Consider the following 27,987-nt stretch of genomic DNA (forward strand, 5'->3'; position numbering starts at 1 on the left):
TAAAAGGGGCAATAAAAAAAAATATATATATATATAAATATATATATATGTGAGATTTAATTTTGTTCGTGCTATATTAATATAAAATATAAATAAATTATTATGCCTTTATATTTTTATGTCACAATATATATAATATATATATATTTTATTTTATGTAATCTACAAATAAAGAAATATATATATATATTATATATATATTTAATATTGTAATTATTATAAAAAATATTTTTGTCATCTTATACATAAATTTTGTACACACAAAAAAAAAAAAGCTTAATTAAAAAAAAAATATTATACATATATATATATATATATATATATATATATATATATATTTATTTATTTATTTATTTACTTACATGTTATATATATATCATTATGGAATTTCCTTTAGGTCTTTTTAAAACGGTTTAATTTTTTTTTTTTTTTTTTGTCATAATAAAAAATGTATATTCATTTAATAAATTTTTGAACATTTTCTTGGACAAATTTTTTAAAAAAGTAACACCTCTACATTTATATTTAATGAAAAAAAAAAAAAAAAAAAAATCATGGTTATTCTATTCTTTTATTTTTTCATCATATAAAAATGTATGGTTACAATATTTCTCATTTTTCTAAATAAAAACATGATATCTATAAATATTATAAAAAGGTTATGGTTATATTATATACATATATTTATATATATATATATATATTCATAAATCCAAAATAATAATAACAAATTAATTTTTATAATCTCCATAATTTTGTATATTTACATATTGACAATAAAATTATGTATACATATATTTATGTCAAGCATTTTTTATGTTTTTTTAAAAATGGAAAAAAAGTATTTAAACATAATTATGATCCACATAACAAATAATACATTGTTGTAATAAAGAATTCGTATTATGTATTTAACAAATAAGCATATTATAAAATGCTACATTCAAAAATATTTTTTATATTAAACAAAATTTCAACTCACATATATATATATATATATATATATATATATATATATATATGAATAAATATATAGGTCTGAACATAATATTAAATCAGTGCAAATATACAGAATAAATTAATAAAAATGATATAATATAAACATAATAATAATATAATAAAAAAAAGAAAAAATTAGGAAAAAAAAAAAAAAAAAAAAAAAAAAAAGGAAAAAAAAAATGACACACATATTTGAATTAAAAAAAAAAAGAAAAAAAAAAAAAAAAAGACATACATACATAAAATAAATAAAAAATTTTAAGTATAAAACAAATTTATTTGCTTTCCCAAATTAATAACTTGATAAAAAAATAAAAATATGCACATATATATCTACATATATATATATATATATATATATATATATATATATATATATATATATATATATATATTTGTAGATTAAAACATTTTCCACCTTAACATACATTTAATTTCCAACAGAACTTATCATCATGTTTTCTAAATAGAGAAACATTTTCACTCATTAACTTTTCAATACATTCAGGAGTATCGACATTGGTTAATTTTTTACATGAATCCATAATATCTACATAAGAATATTTCTTTAACGTTTGTGTGTTGTTGTTAACATTTTCATCAGGTTTGTTTTTATTTTTAATTATTTTCTTATCATCATGGTTACCTACGTTTTTATCCTTATTTGTAGTAACACTAGTATTCATATTATCTACATTATTCAAAGTATTATTTGTTGGATTTTTTTTATTTTTCTTATCCATTTTATATGTTTTCTTTTTATCAAGATCAGTTATATTTTCTCCACCTTGTTCACTTAAATTTATGCCTTCTCCTTCTAATTCATTCGATTTTTCATCCTTATTTAAATCTATCTTTTTATTACAAATATGAGAATATTGATTTGATTCTTCATCCTTTTTATCTGTACCTTTGATATTATTTCTATGAGAAAAAAAATTTCCATTTTTCCTATCACTTAATTTTTTATCTCCTTGGTTAGATGAGTTGTCATTTTTATTGCTAGAATCTTTTTTGTTAAAATTGAGTTTATTAAAATTATTACCATCGTTTAATTTAACGGAAGAATTGTTATTTGCATTATGGTTATTATTGTTACTACTGCTTGAATTATTATTATTATTTTTTTTATTATTATTATTGTTGTTGTTATTGTTATTATTATTACTACTGTTATTATTATTATTACTACTGTTATTATTATTATTACTACTATTATTATTATTATTATTATTATTATTATTATTATTATTATTATTATTGTTATTTCTTGTATTACTGTTTCCACTATTTTGCCCACTGCCATTTCCATCATGATCACCTCCATTATTATGATCGTCATTATTCTTTTCATTATTATCCTGATTATTATTATGATTATTACCTTTACTATTATTATTTTTTATTTTATTATTTTTGCTACTACTTCTGCTCTCATTATTATTATCATTATTATTATCATTATTATAATTATTATCATTATTATTATTATTATTATTATTATCATTGTTATTATTATCATTGTCATTTTTATTATTATTATTATTATTATTATTATTATTATTATTATTATCTGTGTCCACCTTTATAGGTCTGTTCATTCTATTGTTATGAACTACCTTATTATCATTTACATTTTGTTCACCATGATATTTTCTATTAGCTTCATCTATTATATGCTCATTTCTATTTGAAACTCCTTCATGGAAGTTATTATATGCATTGTTATAATTACCATAATTATTTGAATAATATTTCAAATTATTAAAATGTTCATTGTTTGCTCCTCCTCTACCATATTTCATTCCTTTATTAGGATACATTCCACCTTTCCCTTTTAATTCGTTTCCTTGAAAATAAGTATTATTATTATTATTATTATTATTATTATTACTATTGTTATTATTACTATTATTATTATTATGATTATAGTTATGATTGTTATGAGTGTGATTGTAATTTTGGTTATGTCCTTGATGATGATGAGGGGCATACATATTATAAGCATTATTATATGTATCACAAGATGCCATAGGATTAAATAAATTACAAGTACTACTGTTCATATTATAATTATAATAACTCATATAAGCATCAAACGGAATGGTAGACGCCGCATTTGTTGCAGAACCTGTCGTAGAAGTTCCACCAGTCATAACATTATTTGAATATATATTATTATCAAAAGTATTTAATGCATTTGGTAAAAAATATAAATTATTAAAATTAAAAAATTGTTTTCCATTCACTGGTATAGTATTACCTACACCATTCAAAATATTCATATGACTGTTCATATTATTACTGTTACTTACAATACCAACATTATTATTATTATTATTATTAACAGTGTTACTTTTTATATTATTATTATTGTGATTGTTATTATTATTATTATTATTTCTGTTAGAAGAATTATTCATATTTGTGTTTCCTATTGCACTATTGTTACCATTATTTACAATATTAATCATATTATTAGTTGTAGTATTTATAACATGATTACTTGTTGATGCCTTAAATATATTATTCTCAATAATGTTTTGAATTTTTTGAGTTGTCTTTATTCTCACATTTAATTTTTTATCATTTATTGTTTTGGTTTTTAAATACTGTGCTAAAGATTCAGTTTTTTTTTCATTTTTTAAAGTAATAAATATAGTATTGTTTATATCACTTCTAATATTTAAGACATCATTTGATTGTATACCCGGACTACTTAAAACAAAACTTTTTATAGTATTAATATAATGAGAATTAATATCTCTTATAATTATAACATTTCTTCTGTTATTCAAATTTAATAAAAAGTTTTTATTATCTTCATCAAACAATATTTTCATGGAACCTATTTGATCAGTAGTTATAATATTGTTGTTCTTATTATTATTATTATTATTATTTTCTTGATTATTTATTTTTTCATTATAACTTTTTTTACTAATCTTAGCAACATTATTATTTTCATTATTATTATTATTTATAATTTCAACATTTTCTTCTTTTTTATTATTACTTTGACACATATCATTATTTTCAATATCGTTCTTAATCAAATCAATAGCACTATTACTATTATTATTATTATTATTATTATTATTATTATTTGTGTCATTTTCTTGATCATTATTCTTACATATATTGTTACTATCTTTATTTATTTCATTCGATGTTTCTTTTTTATTATTAGTTACATCATTATTAACATTAATATTATCACTCTTTTCATTACTACATATGTTGGGCACATTATCATAATTATTATCATTACTCTTATGATTTTGTTCTGATAATTTCATTTTTTCATTTATGTCTACATTTTTATCGCGATCAATATTTTTTTCTACTTCTTCATTAGACAACACCTTATCATCAGCCTTAGGTTCATGCATATCAATATTTTGTTTCTCATAATCATTACTTGATTTTTTGTTTTCATCTTTAAGCACAACATCTTCACCAGTAATATTATTATTATTATTATTATTAATATTATTATCACCATACTGATGATTACTATCAATATTATTATTATTCTTATTATTATCAGCTTCCTCATTATTAATTTTTATCGTATCTATATCAGATGCTGATTCTTTTTTAGGTAAATTGATACACTTAAGATCGTTCAACACATTTACCAATATATTCGTATTATTATTAATGAGAGGAGATATATATGGATGCTTTGATATTATATCTATATTTAACTTTATATTATTGTACATATAATACAACAAATAATCATCTGACATAATATTTTCTCTTTTGAATATTTCCATAACTCTCGTTTTCATTTCATTATATATATTATTTGTATTCATATTTTTAAAATTTTTCTTTTTCCCCTTCTCATATAAGAATTTTTTATTCTTTCGATTTTTCATATAATCATTATATAAATTAGGTCCATTATTATAATTAGAATTATTAAAATATAAATTGTTCATATTGTAATAATAATAATTGAAAGGGAAATAATTATAAAAATCATTCATCATATTATAATTATAACGCACATCAAAATTGTTCTCGTTATAACCTTCTGGATATAATTTTCCCGAATAATAATTACCTATATCATAACATTTCTCATTTTCATCTACATAGTAGTTATTATTATATGGATAATTACATCCATAGCTACCTAAATAATTATAATTACCATTATTATTGTACATAAACAAATTATTCATTGAATCCATTACCCCTTCGCCAGGTTTAAATTCACAATTTGTACTGTTACTATTATTATTATTATTATTATTGTGATTATTATTATTGTGATTATTATTACTATTATTATTATTATTATTATTGTGACTATTATTACTATTATTATTATTATTATTATTGCTGTTGTTATTATTTGTTATGGTCTGCACTTTATAACCCTTTCCCATCTTTAAATTGTAACCCTTATTATTCTTATAGTCATACTTAAAGTTATTTTTGTACATATGATTATTCACTGGGCTATTATTATAATTATTATTGTTAACTCCATCGACATTTTTATTATCATTCTTATTAAAGCTTCTTTTTTTATTCATATCTTTCATAGAAGGTTGAAAATCTTGTATCGTCTTTTCATTACTTTGTACATCATTGTTATTATTATTGTCATTATTATTGTTACTGTTATTATTATTATTATTATTATTATTATTGTTATTATTACTATTAATATTATTATTATTATTGTTCTTATTCTTATTACTATTATTATTTTTCATGTGGTGATACATAAAACCACCCTTCATATTATCATTATGATGATGTGTATAATAATGATGAGATGAAGTATTCCTCCAATCATGCATGTGACTAACATTATTATAATAATTATCTCCTTTTTCCGTTCTTGTCATATGTTTTTTATCCTTAAAATTTTTCTGATGAAAGGTAGATGGTACTAAAACATTACTTTTATCACCTCTGTATTCTTGCGAGGATATTTTTTGTTTTTCTCTCCCTTCTACTCCATCATTTTCATGTATATTACCAATTTTTTGATTAACATCATTATTGTTTAGATTAATATTACCATTTTGTCCTACCATTTCTTCCTCATCTTGATCTTTTTTTTTCTTCTTCTTCTTCATATTATCATCATTTGAATTTCCTAATAATATTTCATCCTCTTTTGTTAATTCCGATTTTTCATCGTTATGCTTCATTCCTTTATTGAATTTTTTCTTTTTCTTATTTTTCTCTTCTTCTTCTAGTTGTGATTCTACATTTAATTGTGTTTCATTTTTTTTCTTCTTATTCAATAGATTACTATGATTTCCTTCATCATTCCTTTTCTCCTCGTCCTTTTTCTCGTTTTTATTTCCTCCTTCTTTCTTTTCATGATTTTCTCCTTCTACTGTTTTTACATTATCGTCCGCCCTATTCTCATTATTTACATCTTCATTTATGGCCTCATTATTACCAGTATTATTATTATTATTATTATTATTATTTATTGTAGAATCTTTTCCTATCTTTTTTTTATTCATATTTTTATTACTGCTGCTATCTTTATTGTTACTCATTATTTTTTAATTATATTCAAAATTAAAAAAAAAAATTAAAAAAAAAAAAAACACTACGATATAGGATATATAACAAAATGTTGGTATTATATATATAGGTGCATATATATATATAAATATATGTCACCTTTACGCTTGAGGGATTTTTAATTCTATATTAAACATATATACAATATAAGGTATCTTATATATATATATATATATATATGTATATATTTTTATGTATGTAGTTTGGTTTATTTATTTATTTTTTTTTTCTTTTTCGTTCTCTTTTTTTTTTTTTTTTTTTTTTTTTTTTTTTTCTGTTGTATTCTATCTCAAATAAAAAACATTATATGTAAAACATATTTCCATTAAAGGATTACAGAATGTGGGAGAAGCAAATATATTCTTTTAATTTCGTAAATATATATATATATATATATATATATATATTTATGTATGATGCTTAATTTTTTTTTTTTTTTTCTCTGTGTTTCCTTTTTACTATATATATATATAATAGTATATCTGTTTTTTTTTTTTTTTTTTTTTTTTTTTAATACATAAGATATTAAAAATATTTCAATTATTTTTTTACATAGATTAAATTATTATTATTATATATATTATATATATATATATATATTTTTTTTTTTTTTTCATATATATTTTTTTATAAATATGTAAATATATAAATTTATTTTACTTTATATATATAATCATAATACTGATTAACATGAAATAAAAATATTTATATATGAAAATATTTCATAAAATAAAAAAATGTTTATACATTTTTAAATATTATATTATTTATATATAATAAAAATTATTATATATATCCTTTTTGTAAGAATGATATTATAATATAATATATATATTATATATATATATTGTATATATATATATATATATATATATATAATAAAATTTTTTTCATATGTATAAAAAATATATTATTTAATTTATCATATATTTTAATATTATTATATATATATATATATATATATATATCTTATTTATGTAATGTTAAATATAAAAATATGTATATTATTATTTTTATATATAAATTAGAGAACAATTTTTAATATATTATATATATATTATGTGAGGATAAAAAAAAAATTTTTAAATATATATTTTTTTTTTTTACTTTATTTTATAATGTAATAATTATATATAAAAAAAATATATATGTAATAAAATCAATATATAATATATAATAAATATGAATATAAATTTTATTATTATTATTTTTTTTATTATACTTATAAAATGTAAAATAAAATATATAATGTTGTAATAGTACTTTTTTCATATAAATAAATTTATATAATTAATTATAATTATATAATATTTTATATATATTATTAAAATATAATATTATATTTATAATTATATATATATATAATATATATATATAAATGTTTTGTTTTTCTATAGATATTATTATTATATATATATAAAATAACATGTACAATTATTAAAATAAATTAAACCCTTTATTATTTCAATTATAGTACTATTTATTTATTATGTTCATTATATATATAAATATATTTTTTTTTATTAATTAATCCTTTGATATATATATATATATATATATTAATAATATTATATGTGGGTCCTCATAAAAAATATTAATTATGTATGTTCTCTTTACTCTTTCCAGAAGTGTACATAGAAATAATTACATAAATATAAATATATTTAAATATATATATATAATATATATATATATATATATATATAAATATGTAAAATTAATATTGTACTTTTCCATCATGATACACAAAATAATAGAAAATAAAAAAATTTAATTTTATATAAATATGAAAAGAAAATAGTGTTTAATTTTTTTTTTTTTTTTTTTTTTTTTTTTTACCTTTTATGATTTTTCTTGGGGGAGTTTATTAAAATGTATGATTATCAACATGATTTCTTCCTTTTTAATAAACATAGAAGAAAAAAAAAAAAAAAAAAAAAAAAAAAACTTGGTCCAAAAGAAATTAATATATATATATGATAAATGTGTTTTATATATTATTCTTCAGTAATATTATATTTTATTGGGCCCTTTATATAAAGAATATTAAATATATGTATATATATATATATATATATATATATATATATGTTTTTTTTTTTTCCCTTCTTTGTTATGTAAAAATAAATAGGGGAAAAGAAAGAAAATGTATAAAAATGTAATATATTTAATCTTATGCATTTATAGATATTATTTTCATGTATATATAATATTATAAAAAAAAAAAAAAAAGAAAGAAGGGAACATGAATATTTTTAATATATTATTTATAAATAATATAAGATAAACATTTTATAGGACGTATTATAATTTATGTTTATTCTTTAAATATTTATGTAAAACAAAACAGGAAAAATGAAAAATGAAAAATGAAAAATTAAAAAATAAAACGTAAATAACATATATTGTTATATGTAAGTAACATAATTATTCTTTCATTTTCTTATTCAAAAATAAAATTAAATATAATAAAAGAAAGCAATAACAAACAAGAAATTAACAAAATTGTCCAAAATAAATTAAAATATATGTATATATATATATATATATATATATATATATATATATTTATTTATTTATTTATGTAACATATAAATGTAAATATGCATATGTTAATATAGATTATTTTGACAAGTTGTAAATATTTATATTTTAAAATATTAAAGGAATACTTTTTATTATATATATATATTTATTTATTTATTGTAAAATTAAAAGAAAAAAAAAGTAATAAATTATGAGTCTATAATATAATATTAGAAACAATTATTTTCATCTTAGCTTATTAATAAAAAAAAGTATGTAATAAAAAAGAAGATATATATATATATATATATATATTATTGCTTTTTAAAAAATACACAGGAAGAAAAGTATATATAGAATATAATATGTTTTGTAAAATGTATAAAATATTTGTGTATATATATGAAAATGATACAACAACAATAAAATATCAATTTTTACATTTTTTTTTTTTTATTTTTTTTTGTACTTTTATTTAAAAAAGAAAATAAATAAATATAAATAAGAATTATAAAAATAAATAAACATATAAGTAATACAATCTTAAGTTTCCTTATTTGTATAATAACGATGTAAAAAAAAAAAAAAAAAACATATATATATATATTTTTTGTGTATATCTTTTTAAATTATGAACATATAGAATATCATGTATGATATATAGTAAAATATTATTAAAATATATATATATATATTTATTTATTTATTTATTTAATTTTTATTTGTGTATAGATTTATATTATGCATTTCTTATATTTCTATTTAAAAAAAATATATATGTATATAAAGATATATAGTAAAAAAATATAAATTATTTCTTTTATTTTTTTGTCTATATAATATTAGTTTATAAAATATGAAAAATAAATATATATATATATATATATATTATAACAAAATAATAAAGAATGTGTACTAGTATTATTATTAAAAAAAAAAAAAAAATGAAAAAAATAAACAGTATTATTATATTTTTGAAAACTACAATTTTATATTTGCTTTAACAAATAGGAAATGCCCATTACAAAAACGAGATACATATATATATATATATTTATATTTATATTTATATATATTTATTTATTTATGGACTTTTATATTTTTTATTGCCATGTGTTTTTAAATATTTTAAAGAACTTAATGCTGCACACAAAAAAAAGGAAAAATATATAAAATAAAATGTAAAGACAAAAAAAAAAAGAAATAAATATAATATAATGAACTGAACATACAAAATAAGATAATATGTATTCATCATATTTTAATTTAAATGTTCATATAAAAATAAAATAAAATACATACTAAATCTACATATAAAAAAGTTTCTGTAATATATAAGTAAAAAAATAAAATAATGTAAAATAATATAATGAGAATTTTCAGAGTTCTATAATTTCTTCTTCTTTTTTTTTTTCTCTCTGTCATACGTATTTATACATTATCATTTCACATATTAAGTTCTCATATAAAATTTTGACATTAACCAAAAAAAAAAAAAAAAAAAAAAAAAAAAAAATTTGTATATTTTATATGTATACACATGTCAATTGTTTTTTTTTTTTTTTTTTCTTTATCTCATTTGGAATTGTACTAACAGATACTTGTTTTAAAAATACATTAAGAAAAAGAAAAATGTAATAAATATACAACATATATATATATATATATATATATACATATATATATATATATATGTCACATATATCCTTTACTCTTAATTATATAAAGACTTAAATCTTTCCAATTTTCTACATTAATCATTTATAACGAATTACCTAGAACTCTCTTAAAATTTTAAATAAATATAAAAAAAAAAAAAAAAAAAAAAAAGATTTTTACAACACTGTTAAATTTAAATTATAATTATGTAAATAAATAAATATATATATATATATATAATATATATATAATAAAATAGTCAGGTGTTATATACATTAACAAAAAAAAAAAAAAAAAAAAAAAAAAAATTATGGTTATTTAAATTTTATATAGGTTTAAAGAAATAAAATTAAATATAGATCATTTATTCCTTTCTATACCATTTAAAGTTTAAAAAATAAAATAAAATAATACAATATTATATATATATATGTATTCATTTATTATATGTTCATTCATTTATATTTATTTAATAATAATATTTCTTTAATTCTTATAATTTTACCTTTTTTATTTTTATTATTTTTTATCATTTAACGTTTCTATAAAATATTTAAATAGTCTCTATTTATAATTACTCTTTTTATAAAAATAAAAAGATATACCTATATTTATTGTATCCACAAAAAGTTCAGAACTTTTACCTTTTTCATTCTTTACAAAACGATGATGATTGGTTTATTGATTTTGTTCGAGCGTGCTTTTATTACTGGGTCTTCAATAAACATATAAAGTTAAAAATACATACTTTTGTATATGTAGAAAAATATAAGGAAAACAAATAAAAAATGTAATGATATCAATAAAAAAAAACATATACACACAAAAACGTACACATATATATATGTATACTCATACATAATATACTTCATTTATATATGTTCTAATATAATGTTATAAAATAGTTTATGTAGAAGAAGAAGGAAAAAAAAAAAAAAAAAGTATAAGTAAAAAAAAAAGTATAAGTAAAAAAAAAGTAAAAGAAAAAATGAAAAAATGAAAAAATGAAAAAATGAAAATCATCCTAAAAAATGTCAACTACCTTTTTCTTGAATCTACCAAAAGAAAAATAAATGTAGAAAAACAAAAAAATAAAGAAATCATTGTAAGCATTTTAATTGATAAACTAATTAAAATAAAACATAAAAATGAATTTTATAAATGTGCATCCTATTACAATTTTTTATTTAGTAAATATGTTAAATATCTTTCTATAAATCATTGTTTAAAATTATATTATTTACAAAATAAAAATTCTTCTTATATATATAATACCAGATTACTTACCTATATATGTAGATATATTAATAATACACCAATTAATATTATTTTAAATTTAAAAAATGAATTTATCTTAGATTATATATATAATTGTAATATATATAAATATAAGTATTTTTTTCAAACAGAATATTACCATTTTATTTATAACATGTTATTATTATGTTCTCTTAGACTTTGTTATCCTAATGTCGTTGAAGAACTTTTTTGCAAGAATCATAAAGAAGAAGGAGAAAAAAACACAATAAACAAAACAAAACAAATAAACCAAATAAACAAAATAAACAAAATAAACAAAATTAATAAAACACATGGGATACATATTAAGTTAAAAAATTTATATATTTATTATAACCAATTAAATGATATTCATATATCACAATATATTTTTATGAAAGGATGCCATAAATCAGACCATTATATAGAGAATAATATGGTAAACAGGGATAGTATGAATATATTTATAAAATTATATAAATGTCTTAGTATAAATCATATATATCCATTTATCTTCTTAAACAAATATTTATATAACAATTATATCCTGTTCTCCCTAAAAAAACAAACACAAAAATGTATACATAATTTAATAACCTCCAACATTAGCACAATGTATGACTTTAAAGAAATAAGATTCTTAATTTATAATAGAACTATAGAATATATAAAAATACATAACATTATCGAATTAATGTTTTATTTATCAAAATGTAATTTATATTTTTATTATGAATCATTTTTATGTACTTATTTTTATATCATCTCTTTATATATCTGTAAATTGAAGAATGATATAAATTTTGCAAATTTTAAGGTACCAAATATTAATCATAATATTGTTGAAAAAAAAAATGAAAATGAATATATCCTACATAATAATGATGATTATAATGATGATAATAAGGATGATTATAATGACGATAATAGTTATCATATAAAATATATAAATATAAATATAGATAATATGATTACTAGTTTTATTAACTACCTTTCTTCATCTTATTCTTACAGAAATGTTAAAAGAAATAATAATACAACATCATCTGTCATTTTATGCTTATATCTTTGTTTAGATTTATTTTCTTTATTTCCAAATTTACATAATTTATTCTTTAATTCATATCCTACATATAATAATTACACAAAGGAGATTTTATCAAAGGACCAAGGATTTATTTTAATAAATTCAATAGAAGACACGTATTTGAAAAATGCATCTTTTATTAAAAAGTGCTTACTTCTTATATATATTATAAATACAATTATAATTCCTTTTATACAAACAAATGTTCTTATATCTAATGATAAGAAATATCAAAAATTTTCAGATTATTATATAAACCATAATAAAATTCATATAAAAGAAAAAAGAATAAAAACACAAAATGGTAATGCTATAAATAATACACTAAATAAATATAACCATTCTGATCAATCAAAAAAGAATGGTCATCAACATCTGTCCTATTATTTAATAAATAAAAATGTCAAATTATTCATATATTCATTATGTTCAAAAAATAATAATATATTTTATTTCATAAATTTGTCATATCTAAAATTATTATACAATCAAATGAATTACTATATAGATAATTGTTGTATAAAAAAGTACAAAAAGTCTGAAATCGAAAAAGATGTATTTTACAATTTAAATGAATATATCACAAAACGGTATCCTACATATATATGTTCAAATAGTGTGGATAAAGGCATCCCTATATTTTTTACAATAGACATATTGATATATAAAAGGAAAACATAGTAGGATAATATTTCTATTGATTTTGATAGGAAGAAAAAAAAAAAAAAAAAAAAAAAAAAGAGAGAATTCTACATTGAAATTGATAAATATTATACAGATGTGCATAAGTTATTATATTATTATTTTTTTTTCTTTTTATATATTATATTATTTTATTTTTTATGAACTCAACTATGCTCGGAATGTGAAAAAAAAAAAAAAATAAATAAATAATAAAATTTAGACAAATAATATATTTTTTTTTTTTCTTTTTTTTGTGATTTTATTTCATTTTTATATCTAATATATCATGTTTGGAAAATAAAATACTTTATTTTGAAAATTTATATTTACATAATATTAAAAATGCATATAGATGTTTTTTTTTTTTTTTTTTATATATATATACTATTATATGGTATAATATATGATAAAAACACATGTATACAAACTTAATATTTTTTTTGAAAATATTATATATAAATTGGCAATAGTACATAAAGGCATAGAAAGATTTAATAAATGAATATATAAGCAGAGATAAATATAACAATATATATATATATATATATATATATATTTTTTTTTATATTTATACATTTATGTTACCATTTAATGCTTGAAGAGTCCGTATTAAAAATTCAATATGTCATGTACTGATGAATGTGAAGACAAAAGCCGAGTTATAAGTTTCAATTTAGATGTGAGAAACAATATTCGATATGTAGGTATATGCATATACGACATATATAGTAACGAATTTTCTTTATGCGAATATATAGAAAATGAACATTTTACTGTTTTAGAATCCATTTTATTACAAACGAGACCTAGTAGTTGTCTATATTTATCACATAATGAGAAAATAGATGAAAAAAGAATTAATTTAATATTAAATTTATGCGATATAAAATCTAAGGAGCTACCAAAAATATACTATGAATCGTGTTCGATAGAAAATGATCTTATGAAATTATTAAAAGGAAGTGACATAAAACAATGTGTTCATTTTTTAACAGATCTACAATTAGCTTGTAAATGTTTATGTAGTATAGTGAAACATTTAGATTTATTAAATGATAACGGTTCTATAAATAAATGTATTTTAAAAAATTATCATATTAATAAATATCTTAAGTTAGACAAAGCTGCTATGGTTGCTCTAAATATATATGATGATATACATATAGATTATGGTAGTAACAAAAATACAACGAAAATAAATTCATCATCTGCTAACACATTAACACTTTATAAATTTCTAAACAAATGTAAAACAAAAATTGGACAACGGAAATTATTAAATTGGATAATACACCCGATAAGGGATGAAAAGAAAATAAATGAGAGATTAGATATGGTAGAAATATTTAAAGAAGAAAGTGTTATTAGATCTATAATTCAATCGGATTATTTAAGAAAGGTATGTGATTTACAAATAATAATAAAAAAATTTAAAACTACTAGTAGTTATCTTAATGATACTAAGGATAATATAAAGGGTAGTAATAATAATGATAATATATATGATCATAATAATAATAATACTATGATAATGAAAAAAAAGAATTACAATATAATCTTCAAAAGCAAACATTCGTGTAATTTAGAAGATCTGGTTAAATTATATGACACCATTGTTGTATCCAAAAAAATATATTACCTATTAAATGATTATAAAGGTACAAACCAGGATACCCTAAATAAAAAAATATTGAAACCTTTAGGTGAGTGTCTTATAAAACTAGAACCTTATTTAAAGCTTATCGAATTAACCATCGATTTTGAAGAAATAGAAAAGCAAAATAACTATTTAATATCTAGGACATTTGATGATGATCTGGATTTATTAGCTACACAAAAAGATAATATATATAATTTAATAAAAGAACATAGACTCGAGGTAGAGGAGGATATACAATATTTAAAAGGAAAAGAAAAAATAAAAAAAAAAGCAACAACATCTAAATTAATAGGAGGAACAATAAATAATTCAAATAATAATTATAATAATAATAATATTAAAGAAGATATAAAATTAGTCGAATGTAATATAAATATATTTCTATTTAGAGCTGTAAAAAAAGATATAAATTATATACAAGAAAGAAAAAATATATATATACAAGTAAGAATGAATAAAAATGAAATATTATTTCATACAAACAAATTAAAAAATTTATGTAGACAATACGAACATATATTAAATCAATATAATATAGCACAAGAAAGTTTAGCTCATAAAGCAATACAAGTAGCATGTTCATATTGGGAACCTATAATAATATTATCAAAAATAATATCTGATATTGATATTTTTTGTTCCTTTGGATTTATATGTTGTTCTAGTATATCAACATATGTAAGACCAGAAATTGAAGAGAATGGACATATATTACATATGAAAAATTCTCGTCATCCATTAGTTGAATCGAATTTATTATTAATAAATAATTTTATACCCAATGATGTTTATATGAATAAAGATATTACACGATTAAATATTATTACAGGCCCAAATATGGGAGGAAAAAGTACATACATCAGACAAATAGCTCTTATATGTGTTATGGCACATATAGGATGTTTTGTTCCTTGTACTTATGCAAAAATACCCATCTTTACACAAATTATGTGTCGAGTCGGATCATCCGATATACAATTAAAAGGAATTTCTACATTCTTTTCAGAAATGATCGAAATCGCAGCCATTATTAAAAACGCAGATCAAAATTCATTAATCATTATAGATGAATTAGGAAGAGGTACATCAACATATGAAGGTTTTGGTATCAGCTGGTCCGTTGCACATTATATCCTAAATACTATAAAATGTTTTTGCTTATTTGCTACACATTTTCATGAAATGTCAAACTTAGAAGATGAATATAAAGGAGTAATCAATAATCATGTAGGAGCCAAAATTGATACAGAAAAAAAAAAAATCTCCTTCTTATATGAAATTAAAAAGGGTTATGCTGATAAAAGTTATGGAGTATATGTTGCTCAAATAGCACAATTACCAAAATCTGTTATTCATAAAGCTTTCCAAAAATCAAAAGAATTAGAATCGGTTGAAAATAGACACTATTTTAAAAAAAAATTACTAACTCAAACTAATCAACAAAATGACACAAACCATACATCTAATTATAATAAATCCATATCTTATTTAAAAGAGATATTTAACGTCACACATGAACAAGAATTCTTAACAGCATTCAAAAAATATAAACATGAACTCAAAAATATATTCAATGAAATATAAAGCAAAGTACTAATATGATATATAAATATTGTTATATAATAATATATTCCGTTTATATATATATATATGTTTAAAAAAAAAAAAAAAAAAAAAAAAAAAAAAAAATTAAAATGAAATGAAATAAAATAAAATAAAATGAAATGAAATAAAATAAAATAAAATGAAATGAAATAAAATAAAATAAAATGAAATGAAATAATATTTGTTTAATAAACATATATAAAATTTTACATATATTTATTTATTAATTTTTTATTAAACCTTTCGTAATATATAAATAAATAAATATATATATATATATATATATATTATTTATATTTATCAAATAATTGCAAAATGCTACTTATTTTTCTGAAAAAAAAAAAAAAAATTTTCGTGCACATAAGAAAATTTAAAAATTTTATAAATATTAAAAATTATTATATAAATATTTATAATATTACTAATTATTTAAAAAAAAAATAAATTTAAATATAATATATATTACATATATATTTTTATATATATAATATTTATACTATACATATGAATAAATATCGTTATGCCTGCATAGCTTAGTTGGTAGAGCATCCGCCTAGTAAGCGGAAGGTCATCGGTTCGACTCCGGTTGTAGGCTTAAAATTTTAAAAATTTTAATTTTACAAAAAAAATTATTATTCTTAAAATAAAATTCATTTTTATATTTATAAAAATTAATGATTTATAAAAAAATATAAAATAAATTATCATTTATGAAAGAAGAAAAAAAAATATATACAAATGAACAATTTGTAATATTTTCCTATCATATTTATAATATATATATATATATATTATATATATTCATTTATTTTTTTTTTTAATAAGGGCAAAAAAAAATTATATATAATAACTTTACCATACTTATTTTATATATATAATAATAAAATTGTATTTATTCACAATATTTAAAGACAAATTATAATATAAATATTTTTTTTATAATACTGTATATAATTAGTAAAATATATGTATATATATAAATATATAGTAATATATATATATATATATATATATATATAAATATACTTATTTAATTATATGGATTATTAAATAATTTATTTAAAAAATTAATTTCAAAATATATATTATTTATATTTCTTTACATTATAAAAATGTAATAAATAATTTTTAAATAAAAAATTAAAAAATTTTTTTAAAAAATATTCAAAAAATTTATGTCCAAAGCAGGATTCGAACCTACGTTGCCACGTCCACAGCGTGGAGTCCTAACCACTAGACGATTTGGACATTAAGAATACTCTTTTTGACTTTTATTATATTCATATAAATATTAAGGAAAAAAAAAAAAAAAAATACGTATTTTCTTTTGTACATATATATAAAATATTATTCTTTTGTATGAATAATATTATAGCTTATGATTATTTTTTCTTTTATAATAAATACATATTTGTAATATTACATATATATTAATTCACTAATAAATAAATAAATAATATATATATATTATACATATATTATAAATATATATATATATATATATATATATTTATTATTTATATAAAATTAATTTGGTATTTCTTTTTTTTTTTTTAATTAACAATAAATTTAAAATTAATATTAATATGTATATTTTGTTAATAATTTATTATTTTTTTAAAAATATTATCACATTGTCATTTTATCGTCGTTTTAATTTTTTTTTTTTTTTTTTTTACAAATTCATATTATTTTCTATATATTATATACATATTTATATTATATATACTCTTAATTAAAAATGTAATTTATCTATAAATATTTTAATATTACCATAATATAAATATATTTTTTATAGTTTATTTTTACAATGTAATTTTTCATTTTTAGCCCTTCAAAAAAAAAATATACATCATATAATTTATAAATCTTCTTCGCTTTTACAATAATTTATATATATATACATAAAGCAAAAAAGTTCTTTCTTTTTTAATTTACGAACGTAATAATTATGCGTAGTTTTATTTATTATAAATAATTTTTCTATTCTACTTATTTTGAACAAGAAATTATTCGATTTATGTTTAATATTTATAAAAATCTACTATTTCAAAATCTATTTATCCATGTTGAACTTGTATTTTAAACCGATGATCATATACTTATATAAATATATATATATATATATATATATTTTTTTTTTTTATAAGTATATCTACAAATACACTTGTTTTATAAATATAGAGAAAGATAAAACTATAAAATTATTTAATTTAATAAATATATACATATATATATAATTTTAATATGAATTTTATGGAATTTAATTTCTTTTATTTCTTCTAGTAATAAATAATATTAATAAAAAAATTATTGCTGCCTTAGCTCAGTCGGTAGAGCGCCAGACTCTTAATCTGGTGGTCAGGGGTTCGAGCCCCCTAGGCAGCTGAAAATTTTAATGAGGAAATAAAATAAATATAATATATTAATGAAATGAAATTATTTAAAATATATTAAAAAATTTTAATAATATATGGAAATATGTATATATATTAAAAATATATATATATTAAAATATATAATATTTATGATATATAATAATATTGTTTTAAAATAAGAAAATATTTTTACATTGGGAACAAATTTTTAAACTTCAATTCTTTTCAATTTTAATTTAATAATGATAAATTCTTATATAAAACAATTATTATTAATACTATATTAAGTGATTATATCATTGTAACATATATCCTTGTAATATTAAATTCATAATTAAAATAGATACCTAATGTTTTTTTTTTCTTTTTTGTTTTTCTTTCTTTAATTCCTTATAAATGTATTTATCTATATAATATATAACATATATTATTTTATATTATATATATATTTATAAAAAGGTATTTTTTTTTTTTTTTTTTTTTTTCCTTTTGGAAAATATTAAAAAGCGTTATGGAACAAATATTATGGAATTGAAAAATAAGATATATATGCCAAAGTATCATTATAATTTTTGTACTTTTTGTGTACTTTTTTTATATTTTTTTTTTTTTAATTTTTTTTTATTATAATGAAACAATATATAATTAATATGATATTATTATTATATGATGTAATAATTTATATAATATAAATAATATTATATTTCATGTGTACATTTAAATATATCATTTCTTTATTATATTAATACAGTATTTTTTTCTATTATAAAACGAGTATACATTATATAATCAAATAAAATTTTAATCAATATGTGTTTATTAAATTATGAAATCACGATAAATCATTATTAATAATGTAAATGATACCCAAAGAAAAAAAGGAAAAAAAAAATGAAGAGCAAAATGAAAAATGTATTCTTCTGTATATATATATATATATATATATATATATAATATATTTGTTCAAATATTTTAATTTTCTCATATATAAATAAGTTTAAATGATTTTTAAATTTTATATGCTTATAAAAAAAATTTTAATAAGCATTTTTATAAAAACAAATACTTCTTAGTTTTTAATTTAAGCCTCCTAGGGGACTCGAACCCCTGACCACCAGATTAAAAGTCTGGCGCTCTACCAACTGAGCTAAAGAGGCAGTTAATGTTGGTACTTTATATAAAAATGATATGAGAATTTTTTTTCTGAAAATATATATAATTTTTTTAAACAATATGAATAAATATATTGTTATATATAAATAAAGAATTAAACATTACCTTAAAAAAAAAAATATAAAATGAGAAATATATATATATTATATATATATATATATATATATGTATATAATATATATATATATTTCTCATTTTATATATAATTCATAATATATAATTGTATTTATTATATTTATATGTTTACTTTAATTTTTTAATATAATATATTTAATTTCGCTTATTAGGTTTTTTTTTTTTTTTTTTTTTTTTTTTTCTCTTTTTGAAAAAAATATACTTTATTTTTAAAATATTAAATATTTTTAATTATTTATAAATATCATATATAGTTTAAAATGTGACAAAAAAAAAAAAAAAAATAAAAAATAAAAATAAAAAAAAAAAAAAAAAAGGAAGATAAGGAAAAATAAATAATATATATATGATAAGTATAAATTATTTAATTTACGCATTTATAAAGAATTTTATAATAAGAATATATATATATAAATATATATATATATATATATATAAATATATATATATATATATATATATATATATATATGTTTATTTATTTATACACATATTTATTATTATTATTATTATTTTATTTTTTTATAATAATATATTATATTGATTATATTTTGTTGACATATCATTTTATCGTGGTATTATAAAAATTCCATACACGTATCATTGTTGTATACCCTTTTTATAATTTTTTTTTTTTTTTTATATAGATATTAAAAATATTCAATTTTATTTATATATAAACATAATACATTTTATATTTTTAGTTTGGATTATTCTTATTGTCATCTATTTGATTATACGTTTGATAATTTGCATTATCATAATGTTGATTATACATCTGATTATATGTTTCAAAATTTGTATTATCATAATATTGCCCATACATTTGATTATATGATTGATAATTTGAAGTGTCATAAGGCTGTACGTACATTTCATTATATGGTTGATTATATGGATGTTCATGTTGTTGAGGGTATGATTGTCCATTTGTTTGATTATATGGATGTTCATATTGTTGACTATAAGACTGTCCAATTGTATGATTATATGAATGTTCATGTTGTTGAGTGTATGTTTGTTCAATTGTATGATTATATGGCTCCTTATTTGTCTCATTATATGGCTGCGTATTTGTCTCATTATATGGCTGCGTATTTTTCTCATTATATGGCTGCGTATTTTTCTCATTATATGGCTCCTTATTTGTCTCATTATATGGCTGCGTATTTTTCTCATTACATGACTGTTCATATATTTCTTCACCTTTTTGATACAATCCATTTCTATTCATTTGATTATACATTAAATTATCCAATGGTTCCCTTTTTTCATTATAATTGTAATTTTTATCAGGGTAATAAATTTCATCCATATTATTTTTTTTTTCATTCATTTCATTTTCCTTATTAATATTATCACATATTTCATTTACTATATTTATACTTTTATTATCTACACTCATCTTATCCATCGGATTCACCACATGGATGACATTATTTATTTCATCCTTATGAACCGGTTTAATTGAATGTTCTATTGATTGATCAGTCTTCTCTTGTATATTGAAATATTTTTCTTGATTATACTTTTCATTTTTATTTTTAAAGAAAGTAATATTTTCAATATTTTGCATATACAATCTGCATTCTTTAATATTATCATATAAATATATTAACAAATCAGTGTAATTATCTAATTGTGTATTGATTTTGTCCTTTTCATTTTTCGTTTTCTCCAAAATTTTTAATAAATTTATGTAATCATTTTTAATAGTATCTATATTTTTGTTTAAAATAATATCATTTTCTTTTTCTTTTAATAATAATGCATTTTTCAAGTGCACATTTTCTTCCTCTGTTTTTTCATTCTTTTCTTTTAATAATACATATGTATATAAAATATTGTTTATGATATCATTCTTTTTTTCAATGATTTTATTTAAATAAACCTTTTCTTGTATATGTTCTATTTCTTGATTGTCTAGTTTTTTTCGTAAATAGCATAAATCTTCATTTATATCTTTTATTAATTTATTTTTCTTATTTTTTTTTCCATTCTTTTTGGAAGGCGCGGAATATAAATTATAATGTCTATCATTTGATATTTCTTTATTTTGTGCAAGCATAAAATTCGATTCCCCTTTAAAATCATTATCATAAAAGGATTTATGTTCATCTAAAGTAAATATATCATTATTATTGTGAAAATGTTTGTTATATATATAATCATAGTTTTTATCCTTATAATTTAATAGATATTGATTTTTTTTATCTTCATTTTTATTTTGTATTACATTTATGTTTTTTTTATTTTGTATTATATTTATATTTATATTTTTTTTATTTTTTATTTTTTTATTTTTATTTTTTTTTTTATTTTTTTTTTTTTTGTTTGTTTCCTCAACATTTCTTAAACCTGACCTATTATTTAATTCAGGGTTATATAAAAAAAAGTTTCCTTTTTGTTCAAAAACGTTTGTTAAAAATGAGTGATGTATAAAATTTGTATAAATATAGTGTATAAAATAAAGTGCTTTTTCATTGGAATAATAGAAGATATATTTATTTCTTTTTATATCTAATACATTTTTAATATTTATATGTAAATCCTTATTTTTTACTAACGAAGAAAGGAAGGAATATTTTTTACTAAATTTATATGTACAATAATAATTTAATAAATTATATAAAACATTGAATAAATGATTCTGTATAATATATTGTATTAACATAATTTTTATTTCTTCATTTCTTAAATAATATATAATAAGTATACTAATATATACACATATAAGACATTTTATTTTTTTTTTACATATTAATTTGTTAGATAAAAAATATAATAGATATTTCAATGATCCATATATATATTCATCATCAATAGGATGATTATTATATTTATATAAAATATTATTTATTCTTAATATTAAAATATTTCTCATTAAATTATTATTTAATTTTTTTAAATAACCATACATATCTTTTCCTTTCAACCTATTTATATATATACTATTATAATAAATAATTTCTTCAAAATTTAAATCGATGTTTGCCATATCATTATTATCAGCTATTATTTCATTCTTTTCATCTTTGTCATTTATATATACATTTATTATATTTAAAATTTTTATTAAAAACTCTAGGTCGTTCATATAATTAACAAAAAAGCAGAAGGATATATTATTATGATCATATATAATATTCTCATTAATATAATTATTATTATTATTATTATTATTACATGAATTTAATACTGTATACGAATCGTTAGACTTTCCTTTATTTGTGTTATCTTCATTATCATATTTTTTTATAATATTATTTTTCTTTTTTTCCTTTCGAATCATTTTATCTTTTATCCTCAGAAAAGACGTTCTTATACTCTCCATAATATAATTAATAAAATAATAAAATATGGTGTGATCAACAAAAAATAGTGTATTCAGATAAGTCGATAAAATGGTATACTTTTCACATAAACAAATAAAAAATTCATAAATATTTTTTTGAATAACATAATTTTTACAATAAAATAATAGTATCAATAACATATCTATATATTTTACTTCTTTTAAATTGTTTAAATAATAAGTTAATATATCCTCTAGAAAAAAATAATTCTGAATTTTAAAACTAGCCTCAATAAAAATATTTTCTTCACTATGTATATCAATACTTTTTTTGGAACCTTTATTATAATTATTAAATAAAAAATGAATACACCATTCTTCATCGTAATATAAAAATCTACATAAAATATTAAAAAAATGTATAAAATGTTGGTTTATAAAAATGTTTAATACTTTGTCATTTTCATCTTGTGCACACAAACTTGATAAACTATTATTATTACAAAGAAGAAAAATTTTGTGATCATTCTTATCAAGACATTTATTATTATACTCATTATTTTGTTTATCATCACTAATTTTTTTATCATCACTAATTTTTTTATCGTCACTAATTTTTTTATCGTCACTAATTTTTTTATCGTCACTAATTTTTTTATCGTCACTAATTTTTTTATCATCACTAATTTTTTTATCATCACTAATTTTTTTATCATCACTAATTTTTTTATCATCACTAATTTTTTTATCATCACTAATTTTTTTATCATCACTAATTTTTTTATCATCACTAATTTTTTTATCATCACTAATTTTTTTACCATCATCACTATTTTTTTTATCATCATGACATTTTTTATGGGCGTTATTTTTTTTAAAATTGGAATAATGATCTGCATCCACATATCCTTTATGATTTTTAAAATTCCTTATATTTTCAGAAGAATTATATATATTTACATTTTTGATAATTTTATACATATATATATATATAAATTTAAATAGAAAAAAAAAAGAGTTTTCACAAAATTGTAAATTTTTTATTAGAGGTAACAATTTCTTTAAACCGATTTGGTCTTTATTTTTATTTTCATAATGAGATAACATATAAAAAATTTCTAAGAATATATTGATAAAATATAATGTATTATGGTAATATTTATACAGATCATTTTTATATATATATAAAATAATATTATATAAATTAATAATAATAAGTATAAAATCTTCTAACATATTTAATTCGTATATATATTTTAAACCAAATTCACTGCTAATAATTAAATCTTTTAAAAGTAACAAACTACTTTTTATATCTATATTTATTGAAATATTATCTAAATATAATTCCATTTCTTTGTCTTTTTTATTTGTATTTTGTATTTCTTCAAGAAAGGTATTTATAATATTATTATAATAATATGTATTATTATATATATTATTATCATTATGTATGTTATATGTATCTACTTTTTTTTTTTCCCCCCCTTTTTCGTTATCAATTTGTTTAGCCTCTTTTAATCTTTCATCACACTCTTTTCTACATAATATATTATCAATATTATTATTTTTATTCGACACCTCCAAACTTTTGAACACATCCTTTTTAAGATAATAATTACTATAATTATCCATACCTCCAATATTTGTATCAATATTTTGTATTTCTATTCCATCTTGATATTTTCTCATATGTTCCATATAACCCGTGTAATTAAAAATTTTTGTTTTTTCCTTATCATACATGTTTAGATTTATGTCATTTATTAAAAAATACAACTCTTTAGATTTTTCAAAAAGACATGTATGTTCCTCTTTAATCATCTTCATCACGGTTTCTATGATTCGTCCATATGTTATTATATTTTTAATTTCAGTAGAATTTTCTGAAAATAATAAAAATAATAACAAAATCTCATTAATGAGATAAGCATCCTGATTACAATTAACTATGGACAATAATTTATCTATGAAATTACTTTTATTTAATACCAATTTATGTATATTATTTCTAATATTATCTATTTTCTTTTTTCGTATTATTAATAAATATAAATTATCTTCTTCTATATATTTCATATTTTCTTTTTTCCTTTTATTTATCATTCTTTTTGAATTTTCTTCATTATAATAATAAGATTCCTGATCTATAGAAACAAATGAATTTGACATATCACTACTAAAGTAATTAGTAGATGTCTCGTTTTTATTATCTTCATTACTACTATAAGATGAATAATATAATTTATCATTATCCTTTTTAGTCTCTTTCTCATGTGTCATATCCATATTGGATGATCCTCCTTCATGTTCGGATACATTAGAATTATGTATTTTATAATTACATTTATTTAATGCTTTAATACAATCATCATTATGATCACTATTTTGATTTCTCATGATTTTATTCTTATCCACTTCTTCCTTTCTATTTTCTATATCATCCAAATATGTATAAATATTTAAATCCTCCTGTGATGAAGGATCACATAATGTATCAAAATATATCATCATGTTGTTATTCCATTTTTTTATACAATTCAATTTTCTCAATATCCTTTGAGGTTCTTTATTGTCTTCTGAAATAAATAACTTAGAACTAAAGGATTTATTTGCCTGTATAGAAAAAAAATCATTATTATTATTATTATTATTATTATTAATTATATAATAACTTTTTGTTTTAGTTTTGTATACATATTGTTCTTCATGAAGGTCATTTTTATTTTTTATGTTATCATTTAAAAGATCCTCATTCATATTAGGATTTTCATTAAAAAAGATGGATATATATTCAAGGTACATTATTTTATTCTTCTTTATATTATTTAATAATATTAAATATTCGTGATATAATTTTGTAGCATATATATTCAAGTCTTCATCATAAATTTGTGTCTTATCTTTATAATAATCATGATACAATATTTGTAAACACTTCAATGAATAGATATTATAATAATAAGATGAATTTACATTATTTGAATATATAATATTGTTATGTACATATAAATAAAAATTAATATTATCATATATATATATTTTCTGAAGAATTAATATTATTTCATATATTAAAAATATGGAACTAGAATTCTCGGCTTCTAAGAAAAAAAGAGAAAAAAATAATTCTCCATTATTTGTTTCAGTAAGTAATATATTAATATTATTTATATACTCTTTTAATTGATTACAATCTATTTTTATATTTTTTTTTAAAAACATATCTTTATTTAAAGATAATAATTTATTTAATATCTCTAAACTATTTAAAAATATATCTTCAAATATAACAAACACATTATTTTTAATACATATATCACATTTATTTGAATCATTTTTAAAATTGTTATATATTTCAATAATATATAATATTTTACAAATTTTTTTAATATATGGCGATTTATTATTAACATTATAACTACAACCTTTATCAATATCATCATTCATATTTATATTCATATTTATTTTAATTTTTGTGTGTTCATCTTCATTATTCATACCATATATATCATCTTTATTAGTTTCATTCCTATTCTCTTCGATATCTTTTTTATTTTTTATACATTCTGTATATTTTAAAACTTTATTCAAATATTCTACATATTCATTAATATAACTACTATTTTTATCATCCTTGCTTGTATCACTATCGCGTTCCTCCAACAATTTTTCTTTTTTACTATTTTCATTCAAATATTTTATCCATTCATCAATATCATCATTTTTCTTTTCGTTCTTTTGTTTATTCTCTTTGCTGCTAACCTTTTGTAATTTTTTGAACAAGTGGTAAGCCATGAAGAGGAAACAAACAAAATGAATAATTAAAAAGGTGAAATTTCTCTCTTAATATATTTATACTTGGTAAACAAAAACATACATATATAAATATATATAAATATATATAAATATATATATATATATATATATATACATATATATG

General features: G+C 17.5%; 4 protein-coding genes and 4 non-coding genes across 8 annotated transcripts; 4 read left to right on the forward strand and 4 right to left on the reverse strand.

Moving 5' to 3' along the window:
• Nucleotides 1-1,418: 1,418 nt before the first annotated feature.
• PF3D7_0706500 (conserved Plasmodium protein, unknown function) lies at nucleotides 1,419-6,539 on the reverse strand (the record flags this gene model as incomplete). Its single annotated transcript, XM_002808717.1, has 1 exon — nucleotides 1,419-6,539. One exon carries the CDS (start codon nucleotides 6,537-6,539, stop codon nucleotides 1,419-1,421), a length of 5,121 nt encoding a protein of 1,706 aa, XP_002808763.1.
• A 5,225-nt stretch (nucleotides 6,540-11,764) lies between these two features.
• Nucleotides 11,765-13,798, forward strand: PF3D7_0706600 (conserved Plasmodium protein, unknown function; the record flags this gene model as incomplete). The annotated part of the gene is made up of 1 exon (XM_002808718.1): nucleotides 11,765-13,798. One exon carries the CDS (start codon nucleotides 11,765-11,767, stop codon nucleotides 13,796-13,798), a length of 2,034 nt encoding a protein of 677 aa, XP_002808764.1.
• A 625-nt stretch (nucleotides 13,799-14,423) lies between these two features.
• PF3D7_0706700 (DNA mismatch repair protein MSH2, putative) lies at nucleotides 14,424-17,045 on the forward strand (the record flags this gene model as incomplete). Its single annotated transcript, XM_002808719.1, has 1 exon — nucleotides 14,424-17,045. One exon carries the CDS (start codon nucleotides 14,424-14,426, stop codon nucleotides 17,043-17,045), a length of 2,622 nt encoding a protein of 873 aa, XP_002808765.1.
• A 543-nt stretch (nucleotides 17,046-17,588) lies between these two features.
• On the forward strand, nucleotides 17,589-17,661 carry PF3D7_0706800. Its single transcript has one exon. It is a non-coding gene; the product is annotated as a tRNA-Thr (tRNA).
• A 581-nt stretch (nucleotides 17,662-18,242) lies between these two features.
• PF3D7_0706900 lies at nucleotides 18,243-18,314 on the reverse strand. Its single transcript has one exon. It is a non-coding gene; the product is annotated as a tRNA-His (tRNA).
• Nucleotides 18,315-19,381: 1,067 nt separating this feature from the next.
• PF3D7_0707000 lies at nucleotides 19,382-19,454 on the forward strand. Its single transcript has one exon. It is a non-coding gene; the product is annotated as a tRNA-Lys (tRNA).
• Nucleotides 19,455-20,528: 1,074 nt separating this feature from the next.
• On the reverse strand, nucleotides 20,529-20,601 carry PF3D7_0707100. Its single transcript has one exon. It is a non-coding gene; the product is annotated as a tRNA-Lys (tRNA).
• Nucleotides 20,602-21,452: 851 nt separating this feature from the next.
• On the reverse strand, nucleotides 21,453-27,842 carry PF3D7_0707200 (conserved Plasmodium protein, unknown function; the record flags this gene model as incomplete). The annotated part of the gene is made up of 1 exon (XM_002808720.1): nucleotides 21,453-27,842. One exon carries the CDS (start codon nucleotides 27,840-27,842, stop codon nucleotides 21,453-21,455), a length of 6,390 nt encoding a protein of 2,129 aa, XP_002808766.1.
• Nucleotides 27,843-27,987: the final 145 nt, after the last annotated feature.

Source organism: Plasmodium falciparum (assembly GCF_000002765.6).
Source record: "Plasmodium falciparum 3D7 genome assembly, chromosome: 7".
Taxonomy (NCBI): Eukaryota; Apicomplexa; class Aconoidasida; order Haemosporida; family Plasmodiidae; genus Plasmodium; species Plasmodium falciparum.